Source organism: Calonectris borealis, chromosome 13 (genome assembly GCF_964195595.1).
Source record: "Calonectris borealis chromosome 13, bCalBor7.hap1.2, whole genome shotgun sequence".
NCBI classification, from domain to species: domain Eukaryota; kingdom Metazoa; phylum Chordata; class Aves; order Procellariiformes; family Procellariidae; genus Calonectris; species Calonectris borealis.
The window spans coordinates 8,710,802-8,727,559 of NC_134324.1; the positions used below are offsets into that span (position 1 = coordinate 8,710,802).

The following is a 16,758-nucleotide window of genomic DNA, read 5'->3' on the forward strand; positions in this document are numbered from 1 at the left end:
TGACTAGTCTAAACTGGCAAGACACTCAAGCGGTAGAGGAGAAGTGAGGCATTTGATTTCTTCACGGTTGTATACTGGCAGCACCGAATGAAACCTCCCTCCTTTTCTTTAAATAAAAAAAGAAAGTTGCAGAACATAGGAAGAAAAGCATATGCAAGTCTTGAGGAGGCAGATCCTGCTAATGGTTCTTAAAACTGCAGAGGAGTGGTCTTTCCTGCTCAGGGAGGAGGAGGACCCCTTTTGACAGAGTTCAGATTTGTAACTGTCCTGGCTGATTCTTGTTTGTACCAACATGACTGCGTTTTTGCCCAAATCAGAAGCAATGTGTGTTCTGGGGAGGTGCTTCTTTTTTAGCTTTGGATAAATCTAAATATTAGAAAACTTCTCTGTGACTGCACTCCATCAGTGCTGGAATGCTTTTCCTAGGACTGCAAGAACAATTTTTATGCACAAAACACTGCCATGATTCAGCTGCTGAGGGTTTACTCTGTGTAATTATGCCCTACAGCTGCAGGTGGTGATTACATGTCCATAGGGCTTAAGCAGCTTTTCAGGTATTAAAGTTCCTAATGGTGGCATTGTGTTTTGAATGATTTGTCTTTAAGTCAGAAGCAAAATAACTGGTCAAACCCTGATGTCATTGTTCATTAAAATTACCTTGACTTGAAGGCTTTATAAATGTTAAGCAAACATCTATATGCTGATTTGTGAAATATTAAAAAGAAGAAAGGCAGGTCCTCACCAACATTATGATGCTATTGCTCTACTGACACCAAGAGCTAATTCTCTGAATATTTAGATGATGAGTTCTTAAGTCACATTCAATTTTTTTTTATTTTTTCTAGAGAGTGGGAATAACTGATTAAAATCAGAGTTCTTTCGATATATATTGAGAACAACTGGATGGCAAGGGTGGGGTTTTTTTCCTAATGTTAATTTATAATAGTATCTCTGATGTTCAGACACCATAACACCAGGCAGGACATGAAGAAACATAAACTGCAGGACTGTACAAATATCTACTAAACTGGTGGTTGGAGCTGTTTTGATCTCCATGTAAATTGGAAATTGATTTGTTGCTAAAACGTGTTGAAATACTGTATTACTGAAGTCATTACTATGTGCCTTCAGGGCCAGATAAAACGCTGATTATTTGCACCCTAAGATACTCTATAAATATAAAGGCATGAATGTTAATGGTTTGAAACAAGAGAAATCAAAAAAATTAATATTTCCTCTTTAGGGTCATGTGTGTTCAGTTTTCTTAGAAGGAAGTTAAGAGTATTTCCTAAAGCGGTGTTTTTTTCAGTTTTCTTTTAAGTGTTTGTAAGTGTTACAGAATAAGCATGTCTTTTCAGAAACATGTTTTTTTAAGTACTATGGTAACTGGAGAATATCTTTAACTGTATCATCTGGAATATGGCTATATCAGTGTAGTTGAAATGAGTTGTTATTTCAGTGTCAGTGAGATACCGTGGCTCTGCATCTCTTTAGGACTCCCCTTTGGCTCTTGTGGGCCTTTAGATACAGGATATACTTGCTGAGTGATGAGCACTGGTCAAAAAGTTAGTGGGTCAGTTGGCCAAAAGAAAAATCTCATCACAATGACACAGTGACACACAGTGACACAGACGACACCAAGTTGGGCGGGAGTGTTGATCTGCTCGAGGGCAGGAAGGCTCTGCAGAGGGACCTGGACAGGCTGGATCGATGGGCTGAGGCCAACTGTATGAGGTTCAACAAGGCCAAGTGCCGGGTCCTGCACTTGGGCCACAACAACCCCAGGCAACGCTACAGGCTTGGGGAAGAGTGGCTGGAAAGTGCCCAGAGGAAAAGGACCTGGGGGTGCTGGTTGACAGCCGGCTGAACATGAGCCGGCAGTGTGCCCAGGTGGCCAAGAAGGCCAACGCCATCCTGGCCTGTATCAGAACTAGTGTGGCCAGCAGGAGCAGGGAGGTGATCGTGCCCCTGTACTCGGCACTGGTGAGGCCGCACCTCGAATCCTGTGTTCAGTTTTGGGCCCCTCACTACAAGAAGGACATGGAGGTGCTGGAGCGTGTCCAGAGGAGGGCAACGAAGCTGGTGAAGGGCCTGGAGCACAAGTCTGATGAGGAGCGGCTGAGGGAACTGGGACTGTTTAGCCTGGAGAAGAGGAGGCTGAGGGGAGACCTCATCGCGCTCTACAACTACCTGAAAGGAGGTTGTAGCGAGGTGGGGGTTGGTCTCTTCTGCCCAGTAACAAGCGATAGGACAAGAGGAAATGGCCTCAAGTTGCACCAAGGGAGGTTTAGATTGGACATTAGGAGAAATTTTTTTACTGAAAGAGTGGTCAGGCCTTGGAACAGGCTGCCCAGGGAAGTGGTGGAGTCACCATCCCTGGAGTTATTTAAAAGACGTGTAGATGAGGCCCTTAGGGACATGGTGTAGTGGGCATGGTGTGTTGGGTTGACAGTTGGACACGATGATCTTAGAGGTCTTTTCCAACCTGTATGATTCTATGATTCTATAATGTCTTTCTTAATTTTAAGTTACTGAGTCTTTTTAACAGCAGTTTCTTTTAACCCTTGCAGAATCAGGTAGCAAAACAGTAGCAGGGACCACCACAGCTGAAGAAGCTGCTAAAATCTTGGCAGAGAAACGACGTCTAGCACGGGAGCAAAGAGAGCGTGAAGACCAAGAAAGAATTCAGAGACAGGAAGAGGAAAGGTAACAAACAATTCAGGAGAAGTAAGGGATGCTTTCAGTGGGGGGGTGTGGTCGGAGTGGACACTCCGGCTGTGTATGTTTCCTAAGCTTTAATTTAAGTTCCTGTAAATCTTAATGCAGTTCCTGAAGCCGAGACAGGCGCCAGCACCATTTGAGACGGGACAGGTTGCTGTGTGTATCATTAATCTGTACCTCAGTGGGACAGGTTACTATGTGCATCATTAATCTATATCTCAGTACATATGTAATGTATAGTCCCTGTGCAAATCACTGGTTCTTTTTCCTTCCAGTCACCAGTGGTGCTTTTATTTCAAAACTAGAATGTGCTTTTTACACCACTTGTATTTGTTTTGTATATATTTGTCTTGAAATAGTCAACCTCTCTGTATTAAGCTTTCCTTTGATGAACTCTGGCAGTGGTTTGATGGTACGTTAAATGTCATGTTAGTGATCCAAAATCTGGATCAGAAATGTTGCAGCCAAGTAATTCAAAGTGATAATCAGCATGCATTTAGTTCACTGCATAGAAGTTGTTAAAAATAAATTACTAACTTGGTGCTGACTAACTTTATTCCAGATCAGGGGTCACCTGCCTGTGCTTCTGTGAACATGATGGAACATCAGATTTTGTCTGTTTTCCACTCATGGGTATAAAGCTGTCATAAACTTGCATATAGTCTGCTATAGATGTTTTATCAGAAATATTCATCAGATCTGCTGTGTATGTCTGCGTGATCTGGCAGTGTACACCTCCAGTATATCTCTGGAATTCGGACTATATAAAAAACAGTCTTTTAGGAAATCCAACTAAATTTATGTTTGACAGTGATTAAAAGCTTCATTCATGTTGTGGATGCAGGTGGTATTTATTAATAGTTGTCGCTTAATCCAGTTCTCAATCAAACATTCCATGATTGGAGCAACCTGCCTTGGCCTTGACTTAATCAGCAAAGAACATTTATGTACTCTTCCAAGTTATTCTGCTTTTTCCTTTGACTGGTCTGGATGGTGCCATTTGTAAATCCATACTAGAGAGTATCTTCACGCAGTTATTTTGTGATTGGAAAACTTAGAACTTTCTTGCTTTCCTAGTCTGTCTCATGTGCATGCACACTTTTAAAGAAATAAATATCCAGTTGGTAATCTGTATCTTGGAAACACTAGAATCAGAGAAGAAGAAATGGCCAAGAGAGCAACTGAGGAAAAAGCACGACGGGAGGAGGAGCTCCGCAAGCAGGAGGAAGAAAAGAGACTGGCTTATGAAGAACAACAAAAACAAGCTGAAGAGGAAAGGATTCGCCGAGAACAGGAAGAGCAGGAAAAACTTGCAGAGCTTCAACACCAGGTCTGCTTATCTGTAGGCTCCAACTGTGTTCCTCATACAAGCTGCTGATGTGTTTTCAAGGGGGTTGTCTTTGATTTTCTTTCACAGAGCAGTTTTGACAAATCTCTGTCGGGAATGATCTAAAGCAGAGTTCATCCTGTCTGAGATGGAGCCCGAGTCTATGTGATTTTTCTTTTTTTTTTTAAAACATTTGATAAATTAAAGTGTGGGGCAGAAGCAGCTATTTTGGAATTTTTTTTTAGCTATCTGGGTTGCTATTTTGCATACATAAAATATTTGTGCTAAGCCCACTTTACCAGCTTACTGCTATGGATTATAAGGAGGTGGTCTGCCTGGAAAGATATCTGGCTTGCTCTGATTCCTTTAAAAGAAAGATTGGTAGTGTTTCCAAGTCTGTTTTTCCAGTTGCTAAATAGTCTTCCACAGCTAGTATCTGTGTGCCTTTACAAAGGCATCCTTACTGAAGGAATGTGTTTTGCAGAAAGTGGACTTTCTTTAAATGAGATTAATTTTGAAAATCAAAGCAATTTAACAATTCAATTCTTTGTGTTTAAAGAGCTGTATCTTATGGATAGCATTGACATGTGTCTGAACATTTCTTTAAAAGCTTGTGTAAGTTTATAACAATTATTCAGAGTGTTAACTATGCTTCTATCTTCTTTCCAGTCATACTGGAAAAGATTTTCCAGCGTAGAAGGAACAGTAGATGTTCAGCACCAAGTATCTTGGTAGTAATACCTGACTGCCAAGATTTTTAAGTTAACCTTGCCACATTTAGAATTTAATTGTTGTCTTGTTACTTATTAAATTATCCTTCTCTGACAAATCTTCATCCTGAAGTGTAGTTTGAACCCTGACTAGCTCAACAACAGTCAGAACATTTGCATAATCAAAATATAGTCATGCACATCATTTTTCTTTTCAGATCAGTTTCTGAATGTCATAGTAATATATATTTCATGTCAGTAACTGGGTAATTGGCATTTAGCTGCAATGTATGGTAATATTAAATAGCAATTGTCTGATGTTCCTGTCTGTGTTGAACCAGAATCTCTGTAACAGCTCTGCTTTTGATTGTTGGGAATGAGTTGTGCACTGGGTGCTCTCTTCTTTTTGTTTTATTTTCAGAGAGAAGAAGCTGAAGCAAAAGCTCAAGAAGAGGCTGAAAGGCAGCGGCTGGAAAGAGAGAGAATTATGCAGCAAAATATGCAGGAAAGGCTTGAAAGAAAAAAGGTATACTGTTTTGAAAGCAGAGAGGTTTCTCAGCCTAAAGTAGTGGTTGAGGTGTTAAACTGAACAGGCAAATGGTCTCAGATGCATTTAAATAGAAGTAGTGTGTTTTTTTAAAAAAGCCAACTCTGGCTTGTGAGCTTTAAAAATGGTGAATAAAGTAGTAAATGTATGAAATATGAAAATAAATTATGATTGATGAAAATTTAAACCCGAATGCTGAAATATAAAGCTCTGTATGTCATTGCAAATATTTTCCCTGTTTTAACAGAGAATCGAAGAAATAATGAAAAGAACACGAAAATCAGATCAAAATGAATCCAAGGTACTTTTTTGTTTGCATCTGTATAATGACAGAATAGGCTCTTCCCGGGGAGGGCTTTGCCTTGTATCCTATCTTCCTCTGTTGTCCTCACACAAACTGGCTTCCATGTGAAGTGCAAAGTTCTGGTGCACCAGAATAATTTTCAGCAGCTTTCCATTCCACACATTCTTCTGTTTTGCTTGTTCTGATGAAAAGTCTTTGATGCTTTTTTGTTCAAGGCATGTAGAAACAATGTGATCTGGCGTTATCACTTGGCAGATTGGTTAAAAAACCCACTGATTAGTAATGAATTTTCTTTTTAAAACTGTATGCATTTTTCTGGGGCTGTTTTCCCCAGAAGACTTAAATTCCTGGATTCATCTGTTGCTTAAAGCAAATCTTGGCTGCCCCTTGGGTTGCTACAGTAATCTGGATGTATTTTTGTTAATGTAGTGACCTAAGGTTTGTGGTAAATTATGCATATTACATTGAGGAGTAGTTGTTCTTCTCCGAACATTCAGAGACCCAAGTCTTCATATAGCTAAAAATCAATAAATATTTAGCACACACCTTGGAGAAATGAGGGGAAAAGGAACTCGGGACTAGTTCATAGTAGGAGATGGAAGTGGGTCCCACACGTTCTTTTACAGGCCCTGGCTCAGCAGAGCATGTGGTGCTGGGTGATCTGATTGTCTATTAGCCTTTGGACTAGCGTGGCCTTACTGCTGGGCCAGTAATAGTCCTGCATGGGAGCTGTGATTGAACCATTTGTGAAATGCTGGAGGGTAGTGAGTTACTCCGAATAACACTCCGGTTATTCAGTTGCAGAATGAAGGGAAATCTGCCTCTGAGGCTATGGAGGGAGAGGATATTGAAGAGGAGGAAGAGTTGGGTCTTGAGAAGACTGATCAACCAGGTAAGGAAACTTGATGAGTCAGGTCTCAGCGGCAGTCAGTGTCTCAGTGATGTTTAAGCATTGTTAAAAAGGTCACTCGCGTAATAGCATTGTGATGGTCTGAGGCACAAGTCCCAGGAAGGCCAGGGAGGCTCTCTGCTTGAACAGAGAGCAGATCATTGCCTCTTCCGTACCATAAGAGACAGTCAAAATGATGGAATGCAAAAATGATTTGAGAGTGAAATGCAGGCAGCATGCTTTCATTTTACAAGTGTATTTTCAAAGATGGAAAACAAATTTCATGTTGTTACAGGCAGCTTGTCTATAGAGAAATGAATCTATTGAAGCAAAGTGCCTTGAATTTTGGCTAGGAAAGGTCATTTTGGCACTTGTATTTTATTCATTTAGAATAGCAATTCTGTTACTGAAACACTTTTTTTTTTCTTCTTTCTTTCTTTTTTTCTTTCTTTTTTCCTCCCACTTTCAGAAAAGCTAAATGGCATTGACTTAGCCCAGGAAGTCAAGGGGGAGGCAGAGGGTTGTTTAGAGACTGTGCATAGCTTGATCTCTACAGAATCTGAGGAACAAGATGTGTCAGAGTTGAAGACCAGTGAAGTGTTTATGAATGGCGGAGATTTGAAAAGTGATGAGGGGTCTCTACTTGTAACTGAATTAACGGATTGCAGGTGAGTCTGTGTGAGTGGCTGCTTTACTGTCAGAGCAGTTATCCGTCCCACTGGAAATCTTTCTCTATGTTTAAATTTAAATTTAGTCTGTATGTAGCGTTGCCTCAAATTTTGCACCCCGCTGGCTTTGTGGTATTTCTCTGGCTTGCTGCAGGCATGTGGTGTGTGCATGCTGTCAGTTTACTGCTTCACGCAGAGGCAGTTAGTTCAGGATAATTGTTTGTTTAGATGGCACCATGTTAACAGTACTGGCTTTGCTAAGAAGTGAGACACACAGCCAACAATGTGGCAGTGTTGCTTATAAAGAACGGCATTGGCTTGAAATCTTTTCCCTTGAAATGGCTAGCAGTTCTTTTCATTAACAAAACATTAAACAAGAGGGAGGGGAACAACACTGAAAAGGAAGACTAACCTACAGAAAGCTCTAGAACAGTTTCAGTTGCACTGAAACACCAGATACAGCACAAAAACCTCCCTTAATGGGAATTTTTTTTAGTATTTCAAATTTTATCTTTTTGAACGTAAAGCATTTCCATCTACTACTGGAAAATCTGTCCTCTGATGCTTGTTCCATTTGCTCATCTAAATGCTAATGATATAGAAATGACATTGTGAACTCTTTTTTTAAAGTGATGATAAATTAATCTCATTCCTCCAGTGATGGAATATAAAAACAGTTTCATGATTTTCTTAAGAATGAATGAAAATTGATCACTCTGACTTGGGTTTAGATTTCAAATCTGTTTTAAATATTGCTACTCTTCTGAGGCTCAGTTTTGTGTTTAAAAAGTCTTAACTGGAGAAAAAAGGAAAAATGCACACTATTAAAATAGGGGTTTAATGGTGCAGGGCTTTAAACTTGTTCCTTTCTTGTGTCAAATTTCTGGAGCCAGACCTTACCTGAGAGCTATTAGTATAGTAAAAAGTGGCTATATGTTGGTGAGTCCTTCTTCCCCATTGGCTCTCGGAGGGGAGATCCTGCGTGGCAGCTGGAGGAGCTTGTCTGGGAGTGCCCTTCAGGATATTCAGTGCTTTGCAAAGTATGCAGACTGCTAATTGGCTGGCCTGTAATCAATCTGAAGGTTAAACACGCAGAAATTGTAATACAAGTATCCATTCTCTTCTTTCTAGCCATCCTGCAAAAGAAATGGTTATTGATGACTCAGTGAAGTTGGGTGTTAACGAAGCTGATCATACAATTGGACTTACTCAGAATCTTAATGGAAAATCTGGTTCGTGGACTTTTGAGGAGTTTATTGACGTTGGAGTACATTCCAAGTCAACCAAACTTAGCTCGGACAGCATCTCTGCTGGTAACTGTAATCAAAACTTGAATGATGCTGCTACAACACCTTCTAGTCCCAAATTGGCTTTTGAGGAAGATGGTGCAGTGAATTCATTGACCAAACCTATAGATGCTTCATCAGGTAATCCAAGCTGATTTCCCTATCTGTCTCTTCCTCTGGCTAGGCAGTTGACTTCCTTGCATTTTGCTCTCCTTGCCTTAACTACAGCTTCTTATTTTCAAGGCACTTTTTCCAATGTGTAGACCGGAGGGAAAGCTCTTTCTTTAGTGCTTGTAACTTGCATTCTGTCAAAAGGAGTCGCCAACTGATGCCTTTTTAGGGACTTGCTCTGGACAGCAGCTAAGGCACGACATTAAGGCTTTTCCAAAGACACAGCTGAGCTCCTGTGAAGCTCCTGTATCTCCTACCAGCACTCAAGCCCATGTTGTATTTTAAGCTCCTTTAAGCTTCTTCTAAGATATCTTAAATGGCACATGTTACTTTTGAAGATACTAACAGTTTTAAAGGTGTCTGATGTAACTCTACGGACAAGACCTTTCCACTCCTAGGCGTGTTCTGTAACTTTTTGATGCTGACCTGTGTGGTCTTACAAGGTCTCCTCAGGCTCTGGCAAGGTATTAGCTGTCCTCTCTACTTACTGTAGAATAGTCTTTCACTTCACTGAGGGGGGTAAATCCAGCGTTAAATTCCACAGGTGGTTGTGTCACATTTGGGAGGAGTAATAAAGCTGCACACACAATATTCTGAATTTTCTGAAAGAAGCAGGGCTGCATCTGAAGCCACGTGTACTTGAGAAGCCAAACCCTGATGCAGTACAGCATAGCTTATCAGAGAGGCTTCAGTAAGCTCGTTTATGTGAGACTAAACTTCTCTGGTGTTGGAGCTAAACCCCAAACGGACATACTCACAGCAGATCTCTTCCCGTGAGATAAATGACTGTGTGAACGGTTGAAATGAATGGTAGTAGAAAAAACAAGACTTGCTATCCACATTTTCTTTAAGTAAGTGATGTGTAGCACTTTTTTTGATTAAAGTGTAGCACTTTTCTAGACTGAACTGTTTCCTGAGTCTCCTCTGTCACGCTGCGTCTTGTCAATTTCAGTCCCATGGACATAGCCTTATTGAGACTTTCCTTGAGGCCACGACTAACTGGGCCATGGGAGTAGATGGATTTAATGTGGTACTGCTGATCACATTTTGTTCTGATCAAAATCATTAACTTTTTAGTGAAGAAAGTGTTGCCTTTTAATTTTGAACTCGAAAATGTTTAGACATAATATGGTTTAAGAATTATGTACATAACTTTGAAAACCAATATTCACATATAAAAAAAGAAAAGCTACTGCGCTGGTTGTGGACTGTAAGTAACCACGTGGTTCTGTGCTCGCTCCCCGGCTGTAGGCTCTGACAGTGATGATAGGCGTATGGGCATACACACAGTTATGACGGTTAAATGTTTTCTTCTCTTTGCTCTTTGGACAGAACTGTGAACACTAGAGACCTGGAAATAATCTGATTGCACTTCAGTAATCCAGTGTTTTATCAAGTACCCGAAGGCCTTGTTTTGAAAAGCTGCTTGTTTACTTTTATCCATCTTCAAGTTTGCAAAAAAACAAAAAACACCAGGAGAGAGATGACAAACTTCTAGATTTGCACCTTGAAACATTTCAGGGAAACTGTTGTGCTGATGTTCCTTTGCCATTCGTTTAGCTAATTGCTAGATAAGATTTCCTTGTTTAAGTATCACTTGTTTCCCTTTTACAGACTTTACAGTAACCTGTTTGAGTCTTTTTTGTTTGTTTGTTTTCATATCGGTATCACGTACAGCAACGTGCCACTGGAGGCTCCCCAGTTAGCTACTGGCCAGATTCTGCATATTCCTAAAATGGCACTTGATGGACTAAAAGACTCATTCAGTGTGTGTTAAAGCTGAACTCCCTTTGTAATGTTCTAGAGAAACGCTGTTACTTGTGTTCACACGCTATTTAAAAACGCAAAATTGAGTGTCTTCAATTTTGAATGGAGAAGGAAAATTTCTTATTTTCTAACGTGAAAATATTGGCAGTTTCAAAACGCGGTATTGTACCATCGCTAATATGTTTTAATCTGTTGGAAAACATCAAAACGTTTTACAGCATATGCACTAATATATTACAAAAATGTTGAGTAGCTAGATATGCCTGTCGTGCAGTTTAACATGTCATGCTTTTAAAAACGTTTTCCTTTTGAATTACTTATTTATCTACACTCATGGAAGTATTATTTTATTGTGTACATAACAGTATTAGATCATTGAAGTAATGTTTTGTTCATGTTAATTATTCTAAGTGTTCCTGTTCTAGCTTTATAGCAGTAGCTGCAAGCTGCATTATATATTTCCCTTCCCCTAAAGCCTGCATTAAGTAATCTATTTAACCTAAACTTGCCTGCTTTTTACAGCATGAAGAGATTAACTAAGCATCTCCTGAGAATTGCTACTAAAAGTAATAATGCAGTCTTGTTCTTATGTCTCCTGTAACATATACTGGATAAGTGATTACTGTAAAGGATAGCTGTCTCAAATCCTGCTATAAACCATTGGCTGATACTTCGATTCAAATGAATCATCTAAATGGCAGCTGTGTTTTCAGTGGTTAAATGCAAATGGTTTTGCTGGAACTAAATGAGTTCTTTCCTCGACATCGCAGTTACAATAGGAAACGCTCAGCCTTCTAGCTCTCACCGTTTGCTATTCAGAACACGGTAGAACTGTTTTAGACTTTAGAGCAGTGCCTTAGGTAAAAAGAAAAATGTATTTTTGTATGATAGCTGTTTCATTCTGGCAGAGACAATCATTCTAACAAAAAAGATACCGATATTTTTTCTGCGCTGATATTATTTGTTGAATGGTCTGTTACAGCTCTATGTAAATATGTGCACACTGTTAAATAAACTTTGCAGTTGAACAATGCTTTATTTCTGTAATGCTAAACGTTACCTTACTAGGCGTCTCCAACCCCTTGCCATGCTGACCTGGTTTGAGATGCGCTCTGGTACTGCTCTAACTGCTCCCCACTGCAGGCTCCCAAAACTAGGAGCCTCTCCGGCAATTGCATTTGCGTGGTTGGGAAGGTGTTTGAACTAACACTTTCAGATCTTGCTGTGTTTGTACGTGCTGGTGACATGTTCATAACTGCTGAATTCTTTAACTTGCTTTTCACTGTAAGCCTTTGCTTTTGACTTGTAGCACCAGCATCTCCGTGTTCTAACAGTGAGTCTAACAGTGCTCCATGGCACAGTGGAGCAGTGACCGTCAAGAATACAGCAAGATCCTGCCTTTTGTTTTTCTTGCAAGGGTTCTTTGTTTCTGGTAGGTGCTTGTGAACAAAAGGGAATGACTAGAGCAGCACCCAGTTGGTAAATACTTCTGCATGGTATCAACCACTGCTGTGGAAAAAAAACTTAAACCAGCGTTCAGGTTGCTGAAGGGTAGTAGTAGATCTGTGTGTGGACAGTGGCTACGCATATGTTCTCCAAAGGGCTTTTTCACACAGGCTGTTCTTGGCAGATGGTCCAGTGTCAGTTACACATTAAAAAAATGAATTAGTTTATGGAAATTGTTGCTTTGGTCCTCAGATACTTAAGGGTGCTATGGCAGAACAGCTGACTCTTTCCTTTGCCGGTATCAATGTATCAGACTTGATTTCAGTAGCTCAGCCATAGAGGTGTCAATCATGTAAGATGGCAAAATGAAAAAACAATTTTCCAGAATGTAGGACTCCAGGCAGGCACTAGTCTCATTTTTATTAATTCATAAAACATACACTGACATGATACGAGAGCTATTGTTGTCTGAGCTATTTTTAAGGCACTTCTAAATGCATGTGCATTTTGTTGTAGTTGAAAGATTTACTTCTTGTTAATGGATTAATAATTGTATATAGACAGCCTCATTTAAACAATGATGTAAAAAAAGCTGATGAGCAAAACTTTTGGGCAAACCATGCGGAAATCAAGACTAAAACAAGTTTATGGAAACTTAACTAAAGCTAAATCATACTGCCAAAACATTGTTATATGTAAGATGAAGCCATTCCATACGCTTGCTGCAATTTCATGTGGAAGGGTAAGCTAGGGTATTCATTATTGAGCTGCGATTAATGGTGTGATGTATGTAATGTACCTGTACTTGTAAAAGCATAATAATGGATCTCTCTGATCCCGAGTGCAATCTTTGCATCTCTGTTTCAGAGGTGCGTGCCTTGTCAAACCTACTTCATTTAAGTGCCAAGCTTAAATGTATACCAGACAAGTTTAAAACTAGTTTTGTTTTAGTTTAAGCCACACGCAGATTATGTCATATATGGATCTCTAATGCTAAATCTAACAGTGTTTCAGGCCTTTACACTAAGAGTTACTTGGAAGCAAAGTTAGATTTTTGCCACACCACATGCTTTCGTACTGCAGGACCTTCAAAAGTCAAACCCAGTACACTGAGGCTACTTTAGTTTTATACTAAAATGGAAAAAGTTAAAATTCTTAACATGCAAAAACCTGCTCCTTTACCAGGACTGTTTTGGAAAGCAGGGCTCTAAAATCCATTTTACAGCAGTTGCTGTCTGCTCCTTACAGTCGTTTGGGACACTCAGCACAGTAAATTTTTCCATTATGGCAAACAAAGCGCTTGTTGGCCAGACCACGGGCACACTTTGTGCATTTGAAACAATAATCGTGCCAGGATTCATCTTCGTAGTTAACCACACTGGTTCCTCTTCCAAATCCTGCTAGGAGAGAAAACAATTATAGGACGGCGATAGTAGCTTTTCCTTTGGCTGGGTTAGCCCACCAAACAGCAGATCCCCTTCTTACTGCCTCCTGTGCTTCTATAGTCTGGCAGTCCGTATTAGTATGCCTAAAATACTAGCCAAAATTGCAACTCAACCACATTGTTTGCTGCTCAGTATTACTGCTCTTGGAGAACAGGCAGCTTAGCGTGGGCTTGTGTGGCTTGTCTCTGCAATAAGCTTTTTCCCTTGGATCCCTTCTCCAGGAAACAGTCAAGCTGAAGGAGAGATCAAGATGTAGACCAAGGACAGGTTGGGCTAAACACCCTACCTGGTTGTTACGGGCTCAGATCCATGCTTTAAAATGCAGAGTGGCATGCCACATCTCATGGGACTGGCAGGATAGTGCCCACGTTTCAGGGCTGAGCTTTGTGATCCAGTAACTGTGATGTGTAAAATACATCAGAAGCAAAGCAATTGTCACTTTGGGGCAATAAAACACTGCTCTTTTTAGGTTCCCAGACTAAGATACAGGCGAAGAACAGTTCTAGTTGGGAAGTTTTGAAGGAGGTAAATTTGAGGCGTGCAAAGGGTGAAGAGCTCCGTTACTAACTCAGACTCCATCCAGCAAGACCACGTGGCTTATAGTTAGACCACATGTAAATTGCTGGGATTGGGCTTGGGACACTAGACCTGCCTCTGGTGTTAGCAGCCTCTGAGCTGCATTTGGGGATCGCTGTTCTGACCTTAAGCACCCACTGCCCTCCAGCTGCATTTAATCCAACATACCTGTAATAGGATTCTTGCAGCCAGCACACTTCTTGGCAACACACTCCTTGTAGCATTCAACACAGTAAAACTGATCCTCTACAGCTGTGAAGCGCTTCCCACCCAGTTGCTTCTTGCAGTTGGAGCAAATGAAACACTCTGAATGCCAAGGCTGTTCCTGGTAAGTGAGGCCTCCAGAAGTGATGGGCTAGGAGGCAAAGAGCGAGATGTTTCATGATCGGTAGGGAGGAAGAGAGGTGATGCAGGCATGCAGTGTAGGGTAGGAGAAGATCTTTTGAAAGTTTTCATTAAAACGGTGCAGCACTTGAGTTCCGCTAGCCTGAAATCCTGCATGCCTGCAGCTTTCGTAATAGCTTATTTTACCTGCAGTCCTACACTAATCAGTTGCAAGACAGCTCTTTTATAAACACTGGTTTACTGCTTGAATACACAATACTTACTAGAGCGCTTAAACCACCCCCAAAGCAAGTGCAAGGCCGGTGCCCGCTTGGTTTCAGCAGAGTTGCCATCAGATAACCCTACAGTCCCTGCTCAGATACTGTAATGTGCGAGAACCGTTAGCTCTCACGTTATTATACCACCAGCTGCTTGCACCAGTATCTCCAGGAAAGAACATAAGCATTGGTACAACTTCAGCATGATCTGTCTACTGGTTTACTCTCCTAGCTTCCAAAAGACATGTGAGGGCTAGTTCTGGCAGCTGCCTTTGCAAAGTGGAAGGACTTACATTCTTGCATTTAGCACAGGTCTTGGCAAACTTATGCTCATGGCAGGAGACACAGTAGAAGTCATCACCCTTGGGGAAGAAGCTTCCCGATCCAATCACTTGCTTGCACTGGCTGCAAGTGAAACAGTCCTTATGCCAGACCATCTTCTTGTACTCAACATTTTGGTCTCCTACAACAGAGAGAAATAACTTGTTATGAGGGATTTCAGGTTTGTGACACATTCCCCACCCTGTGCAATGTAACATACCTTTAGGCAAGACCTGTCCATAGCTATGCCCAGGATTCAATTGTAACATGGACAAGGGATGAGCTGCTAATTTCTGTATGAGACTTTAGCCAGGGCCTTCTTAGATTTTCTTAAAATATTCATCGGACAGGTGCCTGAGCCTTTCTGAGAAGAGGACCTTGATTTACAGAGCAAAGCTTTTGGTAGAAGTGGTTTAAGACTAACTACTAGGGTGAACTATCCGCATGAGGGTTAACTGCAAAGCAGCCTTTCAACGCTTGAATAAAATGAACAGGTAAGAGCAACAGTCAAAACTTGCACCATTTTGTGGTGCTCCAGCCTTCCACTATGATGCCTATGCCCCTAACTGCAGCCTCCACAGCTTGATAAACCGCCGTGGCTTTGCCTTAGAGCAGAACTTGGCAGTTGTACGGCTGTCACTGGCACCAGTACCTGCAACAATAGGCTTGAAGCAGCCCTTACACCTGGGTGCATCCTCAGTGGCAGTGCAGTTGCTACACCAAACCTTGTTGTTCTCCCTTAGCATGAAGGGCTCGTTGACCAAGGACGTATAGCACTTGAAGCAGCGGAAGCAGTTGTCATGCCAGTAACGGTTCTTGAAATGCAACTCCTGGAACGAACAGAAATGGAGTGAGCAATAAGCCCTTCTCTCTTGCTGAGCAGCCCTAAAACCAAGCTACTGTCTCATCAGCCTTGGCAGTGAAGGATGGATTCCTTAGTTCCTAAGCATGTCTGCATTCAGTGGTTGGAGGTGCAGCTCATCTGCAAGCAGTTAAGGGAAGGATATTTAATCAAACCCTCCGACACAAGCACATTCACTTCGGACTTTCAGGGTGGCAGAAGATGCTTCAAATCAACAACTTTGAGATTTGAATTTCCGTAAGTGTGGGCTTCTCTGCTCGTGAAGATCACCCTAGTTCAGGTGTATGTTATTACTGCCATAAACATGAAACAATAAACATTTGACAAACTGACAAAAATCAGACCCTAGGTTCCTGAGTGCTTTGCCCAGAAGATGAGTTTTCTGCAAGTCCTGTGCAGGCTGGATTACTTGCGGTACTCTCTTCAGGACAATTCAGCATTTGCAGCAGTTCATGTGGCTGGATCTAGATCCTGAAATTAGCTCCTGTGCAAAAGCAGCCCATCGTCAGCATCCCTGCTGCGGTGCCCCAGGGCCTCTGGCTCTTTGCCCAAGGAGCACATGGCCCTTCAGCCAGAGGACTTACAAGAGAACTTGTTTTCACACAGGAGCTCACAAACAGACCAGAGGCAGGAAAACAAACGGGAGGGTTATCAGCATCTGCTTGTCTTCTTATCATCCATTTAACTGCTCAGCACTCACCTTGGAGTCAGCTCCAATGGGTTTCTTGCACTCAGTGCAGGTGTTGGCACAGAACTTCTCGAAGCACTTGACGCAGCAGTGGCGGCCCTCCTTCTGCACGTACTTCTTCCCTTGCAGAGGGTCACGGCAGTAGTGGCAGTCAAAGCGCTCCGACATGGTGCCCACAGTGTAACTGCCAGGCCCTGCAAGAGGAAAGAGGGTGAAGTTAGAGCACTGAAGCCCTGATAACTGCTCCAGCTTCTTCGGTCTGTGCAAATAAGTACCAGGAAGATGACTCAGCAATGAGCATGTGGTGGTGTCACGCTCCTCGAGGGCTTATTGGTAGAGAAGGCAGCTTCTGTGCCAGCGCTGTTCGGGCAATTTTATTCTCAGACAACTCAATGGTTTATAAAACACAACAGCTCTCTACCAACTGC

General features: G+C 41.5%; 2 protein-coding genes across 7 annotated transcripts in view; one reads left to right on the plus strand and one right to left on the minus strand.

Annotated features, from left to right (window-relative positions):
* Positions 1–9,529, plus strand: part of MAP7D3 (MAP7 domain containing 3) — a 46,119-nt gene extending 36,590 nt beyond the window's left edge. For all 3 annotated transcript variants that reach the window (XM_075162017.1, XM_075162016.1, XM_075162018.1), the window contains 7 exons: positions 2,571–2,706; positions 3,871–4,051; positions 5,180–5,284; positions 5,553–5,606; positions 6,408–6,501; positions 6,968–7,166; positions 8,298–9,529. In XM_075162017.1, the coding sequence (XP_075018118.1) occupies positions 2,571–2,706; positions 3,871–4,051; positions 5,180–5,284; positions 5,553–5,606; positions 6,408–6,501; positions 6,968–7,166; positions 8,298–8,607 (1,079 nt within the window). In that variant the 3' untranslated portion in view covers positions 8,608–9,529. The remainder of the gene's footprint in view (positions 1–2,570; positions 2,707–3,870; positions 4,052–5,179; positions 5,285–5,552; positions 5,607–6,407; positions 6,502–6,967; positions 7,167–8,297) is intronic.
* A 2,696-nt stretch (positions 9,530–12,225) lies between these two features.
* The window catches only part of FHL1 (four and a half LIM domains 1), a 33,134-nt gene continuing 28,601 nt past the window's right edge, over positions 12,226–16,758 (minus strand). For 2 of the 4 annotated variants that reach the window (XM_075162022.1, XM_075162020.1), the window contains exons 2-6: positions 16,343–16,524; positions 15,433–15,610; positions 14,753–14,922; positions 14,026–14,212; positions 12,226–13,233 (exon numbers count right to left, since the gene is read on the minus strand). In XM_075162022.1, the coding sequence (XP_075018123.1) occupies positions 13,079–13,233; positions 14,026–14,212; positions 14,753–14,922; positions 15,433–15,610; positions 16,343–16,498 (846 nt within the window). In that variant the 5' untranslated portion in view covers positions 16,499–16,524 and the 3' untranslated portion in view covers positions 12,226–13,078. Of the gene's footprint in view, positions 13,237–14,025; positions 14,213–14,752; positions 14,923–15,432; positions 15,611–16,342; positions 16,525–16,758 lie in introns of all 4 variants that reach the window. The other 2 variants (XM_075162021.1, XM_075162019.1) reach the window with 1 other exon arrangement.